This window comes from Cydia fagiglandana, chromosome 8 (genome assembly GCF_963556715.1).
Source record: "Cydia fagiglandana chromosome 8, ilCydFagi1.1, whole genome shotgun sequence".
In the NCBI taxonomy this organism is placed as follows: Eukaryota; Metazoa; Arthropoda; class Insecta; order Lepidoptera; family Tortricidae; genus Cydia; species Cydia fagiglandana.
In genome coordinates this window covers 1,497,513-1,510,211 of record NC_085939.1, presented here as the reverse complement: position 1 = coordinate 1,510,211, position 12,699 = coordinate 1,497,513, and the positions used below count along the sequence as shown (strand labels likewise).

Here is a 12,699-nt window from a genome sequence, read left to right as displayed (position 1 = left end):
GTAATGATTGGGGTGATTAAGTACAACAACAGACAATGAAATGAATGAAACTTGATCACACCTACGCCTAATGAAAGTGTCACTATTACGTCTTGCAATAGATACATGCCAATTAGGCAGTAATTAATACAAATAGGGGTTAGTAACCAAAAGCTGATTGGTATCAATATCACAATTGGTAGGTAATTGGACCTCGATGAAAATAATAACGATACCTACCGAGATAATTCTGTTGTGTCACATCTTCTGATTTAGGTCTGCATTAAGTACTGTACTGATATTACTATTTATTTACTATTGAATGAGTCCACTAAATTACCTACTACATAAATAATGATAGCTAGTACATTCAAACTCGACTTCGGGCCCGATTCGGATTTTGAAATAGATATTTTTAAGACATCACCAAGATATGATAACGATATGTTTAAGATCTAACCTGTCAAATATGACATTTGCGCGATTCTGGAGATACTCTTGAACGATTTCCACAGGATATGACTTAGAGATCCAATTCACATCTAATATTAGATATCTTACTCTATCTAACGTAAAAGTGACATTGGTTGCCCGAATTGCGCTGCAAAAGAGAACTAGTTGATATCTAAACTATAACGTATCTAGAATGGATCTAGTACGTGTCGTCTCTTGTGAATATCTTGAAGTTCGAATACGGCAGTATGTCTCATTTTGTAACTTCGACTTTTGAATTTAAACTTGAATTACCTGTTGCACAAAATACTATTCTTCTTCGTGGTCGTGACCTCATGTCTGAGGACGTGACTCCTATGGGTTATTCTTCCTCCACCACTGCTCTCCAGGCCTCTCGATCTTCGGTCATCTGCATCGTTGCCTGGAGCGAAGTCTGGGTAATATTTTGGACCACATCTGTCTGACCATCTACACCTCTAAAATACTATTAAAACAGTGCAATAAAAATATTTTTTTTGTTCTAGGTTCTGCGTCGGCGACCGGTTCTATTTATGCGAGAACAAGATTCTCTGCGAGTATGACTACGAGGAGCGGCTGGTGTTTGCCAACATGGCTTACAACCCGCCGCCGCTGGCGCATCTTAAGCGGCAGACCACGCATCTCCCACCGCCACCGGTAACTAAACTATTACTATACTGCACATACTAATATCCTTAGGATAGGTACAAGTTCATGTAATGTTTGCGAGAGCTGTAGTGAAATAAACATGGTGGCTAAAAATAACTGCATTCCCGTTGCCAGGGAGGGTTAGGTTAGTAAGGATTATACTGAGCAACTTTTTCTATGGCACCAACCCCGAAATCGTGAAAAACAATTTACCCTTCCATAGAAAATGGACCAGCCAAAATGTACGAAACAGCCAAATTTTTTTGTCGCGATTTCGGGGTTGGTCCCTATAGTTGCTTAGTAAATATAATCCCAAAATCTCCCTGGCAACGGGAATGCAGATATATTTTAGGCACCATGTCAATAACCATCGGACAGGCATTCTTGTACAAGAATCTGCATTAAATGTAATATGTAAATAGTAATTTTTTAAAGAAGCATTTATGAATATTTTTACTATCTTGGTGGAGTTTCTTCCCATCAGGTCAATCACTATTTCTACTAAAGTTGGAAAAAGCCTTTGACATTTACATACTTGAAGTAGTTAGGCAAATTAGTCGGCTAATTTCCTTATAATTTTTTATTCTATTTTTAGCAGACAAGCAACGCAATGGGGCTGATGAACGGCTCGTCCCGCTCTGGAGACCTGAACAACAATATGTCAGGGTCCTCTCCTGCCCCTTTTTCGGCGCCCCCACACCTCAAGCCCCTCGGTCTGTCTGCGCCCAGCTGAGACTATCGCGCGTGAGACGCGGCCCACCCGTACGCTAAGTACCAGAACTGAGCGACTATTGCGGACTAGTTTGGACTACCACGTGATTACAATTGGACTATTACATTATGGTGACCAGAAAATTTAGATGTGTGGATATTAAAACTCATTTCTAATATAAAAAAGTGCGAAGAACATGCCTAGGTATATGAACTGATGTGGAACTTAAAATTAATGTTACAATATGCAATCAATTTATGCAATGACTTAAATTGTAGGTAGAAAATTCTTACTTAAGGTAAAGTTGTAGGTGCATACCCGTGGTAGTACTTTCTGATACCAAGCTGATCTTATTACTGATTTGGGTAGGTACCTTATATACCAATGCACATTCGATGTATCAATGTAATTAAAAACAAAGTATATGCCAAATTGTAGGTGAAAGCGTCACTGTTTCGTAACCTAGAATCATAAAAATGGATTTGTAAGCGTTTAAAACTATTCTGAACATGACAGTAGTTATTTTTTTGTTATTCTGGTACTTTTTCTAGGTAACTAGTTGCTATTGCCCTCTATTTCATTAAAAAATTTGCAAATTATAGGTATTACATGGGTGTAGCTACGTCAATCAAAATAAAGATAATAATATTGAATTATATTTTATCTTTTCATTAATTTGATCTCATATATGCACCGCTTAATTAGTGTACTTATAAGCCATTACTCCGAAAATATATTTTATTTTAGTTTTCTCTCTTATCCAGTTCAGTATAATTTTGATTATTACCGTGTAAATGTTCTTGTAAGCTAACGTTAAAACAAGCATACATTGTTGTCGCTCTGTTAAAGAAAGCTTGGCGTGGTACATACGGCTAGTTTTTATTAATAATTGAAATAATACAAATAAAGTGAACATTGATCCAGCAGTCGACCAGCCCCTTGGCCCTTCTGTACCACTTTTTTAGATTAATAGGTATTCTAACATCGATATTTTAAAATTTCGGGAACACTGTGGAATGGAGGAGTATCAAATAAATGTAACTGTATAGTTATTGTGTCAAATTGTATGTAAATATTCTAGGTACTTAACACAATCTCTTTGTTAACATGTAAGTACCGTAAAATGTGCCCACTTTGCTCTCCAATTTTATTGCGCTTCAACTGTTTTTATATGATATTATCACAACCTCAAGTTTATAACCTTTAAAGTCCTTCAGTAAATATATCGACATATCTACCACGATATATTAATTTTAAAATTTAAATTAATTTTCGGATACTTAGTGGAGAAAATTTTGGAGTAAAGTAGGCACAGTTTAGGGTTACCTTTAGTGCCATATAAGCAAAAGAGTCCCAAATTAATAGTTATGTTAGCGATCAAAATAATTAAGTTTGTCCTTTAAAAATACGAATGTTTGTTTAATTGAACTAAGAACTGTTCAATAATTAAATTAATATTCATAGATCGAGGAATCTCATGGCTAAGCCGCAAATTTTAGTTTTTTTTAATTACTTTGTTATTTCGTTTTGTACCTATATTGTATATTAAATGTTAAGTTTACTATCTCTACTATGAACATTGTTAAAATGTTTGTATTATTTATGTACATAAAGTATTATTGTAAGTAGACTATTGTACTGTAATAAAGTGATCATTATTAATGAATTAAATAGAAAAATGTCAAATATGTGTAAAATAAAATAATATGTCTAGTTCAAACAATAATAATTTTTTTAGTAGGTAATGTGTTTAGGGATAAACCGCAAATATTCACATCGATTCTTGTTTACCTGTTTTTATGCCAATCAATTATTTTCAAGATGACACAAAAAAGTCCGATTATGACATAATTATTTGGAGTAGATCCACAGCCTATTTACAGAGGGCCTAATACCACGAATCACGATCGACGCGTTGCCTCCCTGTCACACTTATCCTACGTACGAATTTACAAATGCGACAGAGAGGCAACACCTCGAACGTTGTTCGTGGTAGGCCCCCAGTATACTATGTAATACCGTATGCATAATTATCTACCGTAGTGTGCTGCATGAACAGACATCTTATAGCTAAGCTCTTAGAGAGACCACAGACTAATAGCTTCTTTTTAGTTTCGGTGTTTAACCAATACTATTATGGAACAGTCGTGTCGCTGCGCACTAGCGCCAACGTTGCGTTGACTAGCAGCCATAGAGTTGACTAGACGCCGACGCTCGGGAGACGCTAGTGTAGGGTGGCCCTTAGAGAGTCTAGCGTCGTCCCGAACGTTAGCGTCTAGTCAACTCTATGTGTAAGGCCTGAGTGGACGCTTGAGTTGAGCGTGCAGCGGGGCGGGGCGTGCGGCGTGCATGTTAAACAAATGCAAACGTATAGGAGCGGCCTTAGTGCACGCTGCTCAAATCACTTGTGAGCCCGACGCCACGCTGCACGCCCCGCCGAACGCTCCGCTTCGAGCGTCCACTCAAGCCTTACACTATGGCTGCTGCTCGAAGCAACGTCGGAGCAACTGCGCAGCGATGCCATATTCCATAGCGCCGACTAGACGCCGACGTTCGAAAGACCCTAATTTTAGGTGGCCCTTATTCAGAAAATGTGAATAATGCGAATAAACGCGGTGTGCCCTATGTCCATTTTAAATTATTTCTGCATTTATTGTAGTAAGTTTCATGCATTCCTACTTGAGATGATGCACTGGGGAAATGATGTATGTACACATTTTGTTCAATATCAAGTGTCTCGGGTTTATGTAACCAATGATACGACCAAAGATGTAGCTCATTAAAACATTGTTCAAATTCACTATTTTGTTTTCTTACACCATCAACACTTTACCCAAAAAATAAATATTTAAGTAACTTCTAAACTGTGATAGTGAAAAGAGAGAATCTACAACAGAATATTAATCTACAGGGTGATTCATGAGACGTGAGCAGGACTAATCCTGCACACTCAGTAACGGATAATTGATCGATCGCCGTCGTATTTAGGTGAAACAACCACACTTTTTCCTATTTTTTAACTTTTTGGCGAGGGCAAATTTAATTCTGTACAATCATGGTCACCGTACAAGACCTAATTGATAAACATAAAACCTCTTTAACCGTAATGACAGCATTATGATTACGAAGAAAATAAACTGTCAAACTTGAGTGAGATACGAGTTTTCAAAAGTAACCAGACCGTGATGACATTCAATTTGACACAGAATATCGGTAGTTTAGTATTCTAATTGTAGGGTGACCATGCATGTCGTAAATAAATTAATAACTTATTTTTTCACCACGACTAGAATATTAACGTTAACCTCACTAATACTGATAAGAAACAGTTGCTTATAATTTACGAAATGCGCAGTGTTAGTCCTGCTCACGTCTTCTGAATCACCCTGTATAGGTAATCAAAGTAAATGTACAAAATCTTGATTATTCCAGTTCAATATGGGAAACACAAACTATACCTACTAAATTGTGGTTCTTCACCCCAACAGACAATAAAAAACCGTAGAACCCTAATAAGTTGACTGAATAAAAGAAAAACACAGGACGAGAATAGAATGCGAGAATTAAATATTTTAAGCAGATAAATAAAACACAGAATTATCAATGAAAATATCAGGAGTTTTTAAAATTTTTGGTAGATTCTTTAAAAGTATTAGTTGACTTAGTTCAGATATGCAAAACAGAAATATCGGAACGGCCAAGGTATTCAAAAATACATACTTAACATACACTTTAACGTCTTGATGTAAGCTTTGTTCATATATTTGTGAACACCTTGGCCGGTCCGATATATCTGCATAGCGGCTGTACCTGGTGTAACACTTTCTGTCAGTCAAAGTATATTTCATTTCGTCCTGGATATTTCATGATTCATCCCGTGTTTCTGATTTTTTTTTCTACTATAGGTATATCCACTCGTACAACAAGCAACATGCTAATTAATTAACTTATTAATACATTTATAACTCGAACAAATTATAACATGTAAGAACCTACAATATTAGAAGGATAAAATTCAAAAAGAAAAAGTATACCTACTGCTATTAAAAAAATACAACAATGACCGCGTTCTCAGGTCAAGGGGTGCTAATTTCCTCAAAGTGTACAATAAACACAATGAAAAGCAAAAATGTTATCACGGGTGGAGGTGAGCGGAAATTTGAAAAGGTCCTCCATCGGGGGAAGGGAAAATGATGGCAAAGCGATCTCATATCGAGCATAAAGATGTCGCGGCCACCGCATTGTAGCACTCAATGATAGCACCTGAGAAGTGAGCGCCGCTGCCGGCGGGAGCGTCGGCAAAAACACCTCTCTTTTATGTAGGGCTTACCTACGGTGTATGGTACTTATACCTATCGGTGGTTTCGTATTTATTTCTGCAATAAACTTATCTTCACAAAATTTTGTAGGCTTATTGTTGCACGGAATTTTAAGCACTTTCTAACTCGGTAAAATAAAATTGTTCTTAGTAGAAAAACACAAAAAAAAAAATCTTTGCTTAAATGTTTTTAGTCTTGTTACTTTTAGGATTCGAATAAAAAATGCGAATCCACCCAGGTATTCTTTTTACCTATTTTAGCATTCATATTCCTTTTTTGCATTACTACATACATACCAAAGAAAATGAGATAAGTACTTATTATGCAGCATAAAGATCGTTTGAAAGGATAAATGCATGAGTTTTGCAATAAGATTACACAACAAAAAAGAGAAAAAGAAAGATCGAAATTTTCTATGTTCGCAGCTTGCCTACTACGGATTACCACCAGGATCAACTGAGAAAAAAAATTAACCTACTAGAGTTACATCAAGAAAAGTCTGCAGCGATTTTGATAGCCCACGCAGTGCAGGTGTTATTTATACGTCATAATTTCATAGAAGTTTAACGTTTAAAATGACACTGCGTGGGCTATCAAAATCACTGCAGACTTTTATCGGTCTGACTCTACCAATTCACTTTGGCAAAATGGTATAGTACCTACATGTAGTTTTAACAAGTAGGTAGTAGTTGCTACAATTTTTTTCCTTAGTATTCTACACTAATTTTTCGTCTTGTCCTACTTCTACTTAATGAGTTTAATTACCCTTCCCTTGCTTAACAATGGATATCACCGCACACCGTCAAAACAATGTTCTTTTTATTTCCTTTGACACCTTGTTTTGCCGACACTACACGATACTCGTACATGGACGTGCAAAGAGGAGAAAAATCATCCCAATTTCCCAGCTTCGCCTGCCTCATTGTCGGCCGAGCGTAACCTGATAGGATTGTTATCGGCGCCATCTTTAATTTCGGCCGCAAACATAACTGCTCGTTATCACCGCAATCCGGCTTAGCTAGATTAAGAAACAACACTGCAGTGTAAACAACGAATTTGCATCCGAGTCTGTTCGTCATTGGAGCTCATTTAGTGGACGGAGCACTGAATGTGTACTTGCTAGTAAACCTTTTTTTAGGGTTCCGTACCTCAAAAGGAAAAAACGGAACCCTTATAGGATCACTCGTGCGTCTGTCTGTCCGTCCGTCTGTCACAGCCAATTTGCTCCGAAACTACTGGACCAATTTAGTTGAAATTTGGTACACATATGTAAGTCCGTGACCCAAAGACGGATATGTAACGTTAACAAATGAATTTTAAACATAGGGGCTACTTTTGGGGGGTAAACCATAAAATTAAAAATCAAAGTTTTGCAAACTATGTCGTGTTACATATCAAACGAAAGAGCTCATTGTGACAATCTCAAATATATTTTTTTTATAAATTTACGATAAAAATTCTAGAAGTTATTCAAGAAAATAGACAAAAAATGACCATTCCCCCCCTCTATCTCCGAAACTACTAAGTCTAAAACTCTGAAAAAAATACACAAAATAGTCCTTTTCCTAAAGATGACAGGAAAACCTATTAGAAATCTAGAGTCAAGCGTGAGTCGGATTTAAGAACAAAAATGCGGTTTAGGTTTTTTAGGGACACAGCCGCAATGGTTTAAGTGAAACGTGATGTATTAGAGTTCTAGACAGCTATTGCGAAGGCCCTAGGCCGAAATCCGTATAAGGCCGAAGACCCGAAGCGTCCCGAAGAGACGTGGCTTTAGCTTCAAGCGTGAGTCGGACTTAAGATAAAAAATGCGACTAAGCTGTATCTGGCACACAGCCGCAATGTTACTTGTATAAGTTGTACTGATTGATTAGGTTACTAGGTATTGTCACGTGTTTTAAAAAGCACTATACATGGTGGCCAAAAAATAAACTAAGTGTATTTCCGTTGCCGACGTGCAACCCCGAAATCGCAAAGAAAAATTTGGCTGTTTCATATGTTTTGACTGGTCCGTTTTCTATGGGAGGATATATTTCTTTTCGCGATTTCGGGTCCCATAGTAAATGTTGCTCAGTAGGTAGGTATAATCCCAATACCTCCCTGGTTACGGGAATGTACTTATTTTTTGGCCACCCTGTAGGTATTATCTCTCTTCGGCCTTCGCTTTTAAAACACTTGCGGAAGTTGTAGGAAGCGCGACCCATTGGACGCTCCGAGTTTCAGCCCTATGCGGAGCTCGGTCTTCAGTCTTCGCATTTAGACACTTGTACTATTGTTCGGCATTTAATTTCCTATCTAGAAGCTACTTTGCATATTTGCAGAGATATAAGCCACCACGCCAGAAAACTTCATGTTACATGTGTTGAAAACTTGATTGACTCATTCGGGTTTTTCAAGGCGTTTCACTCACGTCACGTTACACGTACAAAAATTTTTTTTTCAAATTGTGTGACGTACGGAACCCTTGAAACGCGAGTCCGACTCGCACTTGACCAGTTTTTTTTAATTCCCCGTCGGTGGCAAACAAGAATATAATGGTCCGCCCGCCGCGATGGGAAGTTACTGTAGCCTATAGACGCCTGCAGCAACTTTAGAAGTGGGACATGTGCGTTTCCGACCCTTTGACCTGAAACCTGGTAAATACGAGTATATAAGGAATGATTAAAAAAAAAAAGAGTTTAAGAAAAAAATTACAAAACAATTCCCTGTCAGACCAGGCAAGCTATTTGGAAAGTTAGTGGGTTAAGTAAAAGCAGTGCAAGTACTGAAAGACTGGGGTCCTCGCCAAGGTGAGAATCGTTGATAGAAAACGCCAATATAAAAAATAATTTATGGAAATAGTCACGTGACTTTTCGCATCATCTGTCATCCCGATATACTTTTTTTATTTTCGCTTTCGTTTGTAAATGTACAATTGCCCTCTTGGCTTGGCTCCCTGGGTTTCTTAGGCTCATGTTTCTATTAGATATAGACAACAAAAAATATGCCCACTGGTGGGCTGGTATAGAGGTGTATATAATGATTAAGCATGTTAAACTAAAAAGAAAAAGCTTGTTGTCATTGTATATTGGTGTCAAAGAGCAGAATAGTCAAATGAAGCGATTACAAATAAAGGCGTAACGCGCGAACAAACCTTTACAGTCTAGTCCCTCGAGCGTGAACGACACAATGAGGTGCGTGAAAAATGGACACACTATTTCTACAACCTCGTATCTTTAATGTTTACATAAATCGAAAAGCATCCTTGCACTCGACAACTTAAAGCTCATATTTCGAAATAGTGCTGCGAAAGTTATGAGGTTTGAACATAATGCCAGCAGTCGAAACAGCTCCATCCGACGGCCCATAAATCAAAACTGTGAAATCGTTCGACGAAAAAACGGAAAATAAAAGAAAACAGCGAACCGGAGCACACCACTGATGGCTTCTTGCAATAATTTCCGTTTTCAATGAACGCGTTTTTCTTTTTCTTATCATCGCACGAACTAGGATGGTTGGGAATAAATTGAAATACAAAATTGATTGTTGACTTTTCCCGGCCGCTTTATTACTGTCACAAATGGGAAAGAGATTGAAAATTGCCTACAGGTCGTGTCGGCGGATATGATGCGTCCACATTGCCGTTTCTTAAGATGAATCAAGGGATATTGAAACAACGTTTGTTTTCTTGTAGATATAATTTTAGGCAATTGTTTCACGTACATTGTTTTTATTGATTCATACCAAATTGATATGTGACGTCCCACGGGTAAAGGTTCCTTATGGCGGGTGGCGCTTACGCTATTATTAACGCCGCTCCAATATTTTTGCGGCGCTACATCACATATTATTATTATTGTATGTATACAGAAGATATGCGTTCCTCTCTACAATTTTATTACAATGTCAAGCAATGAAATTGTCTATGCTTGAATGTGTTTGGGTGCGCGATATATTGACTTTGGTTATAGTGGTATATTGTCTGTGTTGATATTTAATACCTTGACTATACCAGTTAAATGGTACATTGGATTGGATTATAACTTGAATGCATTAATACCTACACCATATTGTTCCTAAATGAATAATGTTCAAAAGATTTTTATCTTTGATCGCGAAAAATTAATAATTAGAGAACTCTATCATATAAACACAGGTACACTTAAACATAATTTTACTTAAGACAAAATTCCGATAGTGAAGTAGATTTTTAAGAAAATAACATGGTTTCCCAAACTATTTGTACACAATAAATCTAGGACTGCCGTATCTGACCGAAGCGAACAGCGCGGTAAAAGTTTAAAAGACAATGGAATTGTAAGCGTTTTTGTTAAGATACCCGCAATCTGCCGCAATTTATTAGTTGTTGGAGGCAGTTAGCGAAGCAGACGTGGAATGGACTTGTCTAACTTCAGCCGATCAGCTAACTTCTTGCTTGGGTTTGGACGGTACGAGATTATTGAGTGAGAATAGTTCGTTTTTTTTAGCATTAGAAATAACTCCACAGAAGCAAGCGTGCAGTTTTTATCAGGCTCTTTTTATTTGTTAATAATTATTGAATTATCTAATGTACTCGTAGCATGGTCACTACATATAATTTACTTCAAATTATTACCGCTAAAAGTGCCGGATTTGGAACCACAAGCTTACTTCTGCGAAGTTATTTCTAATGCTAAAAAAACGGACTGTATATGTGACGTCCTAACGCACACAGGCGGATTTTCCTAAATTTCTGGCCAAAAGTCCAATGTACGAAATCAACGATAATAGTCACGTGACTTTATTTTTTGTATCTGTATCGTTCCTAAGATTTAATGACAACCCTCTTAACAATTTAAACGAACGTTTTCATAACTACCCACATTAACGAAGTATCGACTTCTGACCAAAGGTTGATTACTTGTTAAAACTAAGTGTATTTATATAACATATTCTATTGCATTGAAGTTGTTTGGTGTGATTTATATAATGGATTGTGAAGCTGGAGGTATGTAACTATATATTTAACGTGAATGTTCATACTTTTCAGTTTGTTTATACACAGGAAAAAAAAAGTTAATTTTAAATCGAATTTTTACCTGTCGGTTACTTATATTAGTGTATAAAGTTCAATATTCAATAGAATCTGACTACTGAATGAATAATATAGTAAAGACAAACATATTAGCTAAACTATTTTGATAGTTTAGGTTGCTAATACGTGCTAATCTGTTTTTTATTAGACAATTATCAGTTAGAAGTAAAAATCACGAAAACAGTTTTATTTTTATTTTTTCATTGTTTTTGGTTCATCTTCTGAGAATATCATTATAAGTCGTCAACAATTGCTTGAATATTATAGAACGTGCAATTCGAAAGATAATAATGAAAAACTCAACAATCTTTTTAACCAAGTAGCAAGTTTCTTAGGTGTTGAGGATGGTCTAACAAATGACTCAAAACAATTATTATCTAAGTTCGTATTCTACTACAAACAAATGTGGGCATCTGTTAGAAGAAACAATGCCTATTTCAATAGAAAATAATGTAATTGGCTTAGTAATGGTATTTGTTTCGTGGTTAAGAAACAAGTTTCAAAGCAAGTAAGCGGAGGACCTTCGAAAGATTTCTGTGAGAGTAGTGATCGGTCTAAACGCAGAAAAACCGAAGACTTACGTAAGGAAAAAACTAGTAGTGAACTTTTGTTTGCTGCTAAAATGAACTTCAAAAGAGATGGTGATCTGAAATCTGCTAAAGAATGTGAAACTATAATTACAAAGCAAGAAGCCACTTCTGGACAATCTCACATTCCTTTCACACCAGATGAAGATTTAGCACTTGTTGTTGTTGCTTACCAAGTTCCAATACAATTTATATATCGCTTTCTTATAATCCTTTTGGCACTTACAAGTACATTTCCAATTAAAATTAAAATTTATTGCTGCAAGACAGATGTTGTCTTTATCAAACATTATCCATGGTACCCCCTACCAACAACTGTACATAAAATTTTATTTCATGGCAATGAATTAATGAAAATTTGTATAGTGCCTTTGGGGTTACTTTCAGAAGAAGCTCAAGAATCGAGAAATAAAGACAAAAATGTACAGAGAAAGTTATTCGAGAAAATTTAGTCGGATCCAAAATGTAGAGGATGTGTTTAATAACCTTCTTGTATCATCTGATCCTTACATAACAGATATTTCACGAAAACATTACAAGGATTCAAAAATAAATGATTATCCAAAAGAACTAAAGTATTTATTGGACATGTAAGAAAAAAAACTAATAAAATAAATATAGAAACAGTGAATCGACCTTAAATAAAGCTGTAGTTTAATTTAAATATGTTTTTATTTGATTCCTAAGGCGTTTCTAACTTTTAATTCAATCCATTAGTTTTGGCCAGAAAAGGAAAATCCGCCTGTGTGTAACGGGTAAAGGTACCTTATGGCGGTTGGCGCTTACGCTATTATACTCTTAAATCCTTAAAATAAGTATTTATCATCAGTTTTTAAACGCTGGTAACATTTTACATTAAAAAATAAGGGCCATAGAGTCGCTAAAATTTGATGGTTCATAAGTTTTTGATTGTTTTAAAATAAATGGCGC

At 36.4% G+C, this 12,699-nt stretch overlaps 2 protein-coding genes across 2 annotated transcripts in view; both read left to right on the top strand.

Annotated features, from left to right (window-relative positions):
• Positions 1-4,610, top strand: part of LOC134666448 (LIM domain only protein 3) — a 78,608-nt gene extending 73,998 nt beyond the window's left edge. The window contains exons 5-6 of the mRNA XM_063523611.1: positions 957-1,107; positions 1,697-4,610. Of these exons, the coding sequence (XP_063379681.1) occupies positions 957-1,107; positions 1,697-1,831 (286 nt within the window). The 3' untranslated portion in view covers positions 1,832-4,610. The remainder of the gene's footprint in view (positions 1-956; positions 1,108-1,696) is intronic.
• The window catches only part of LOC134666433 (apoptosis inhibitor 5), a 352,764-nt gene that overhangs the window by 170,858 nt on the left and 169,207 nt on the right, over positions 1-12,699 (top strand). The gene's annotated exons all lie outside the window — the stretch shown is intronic.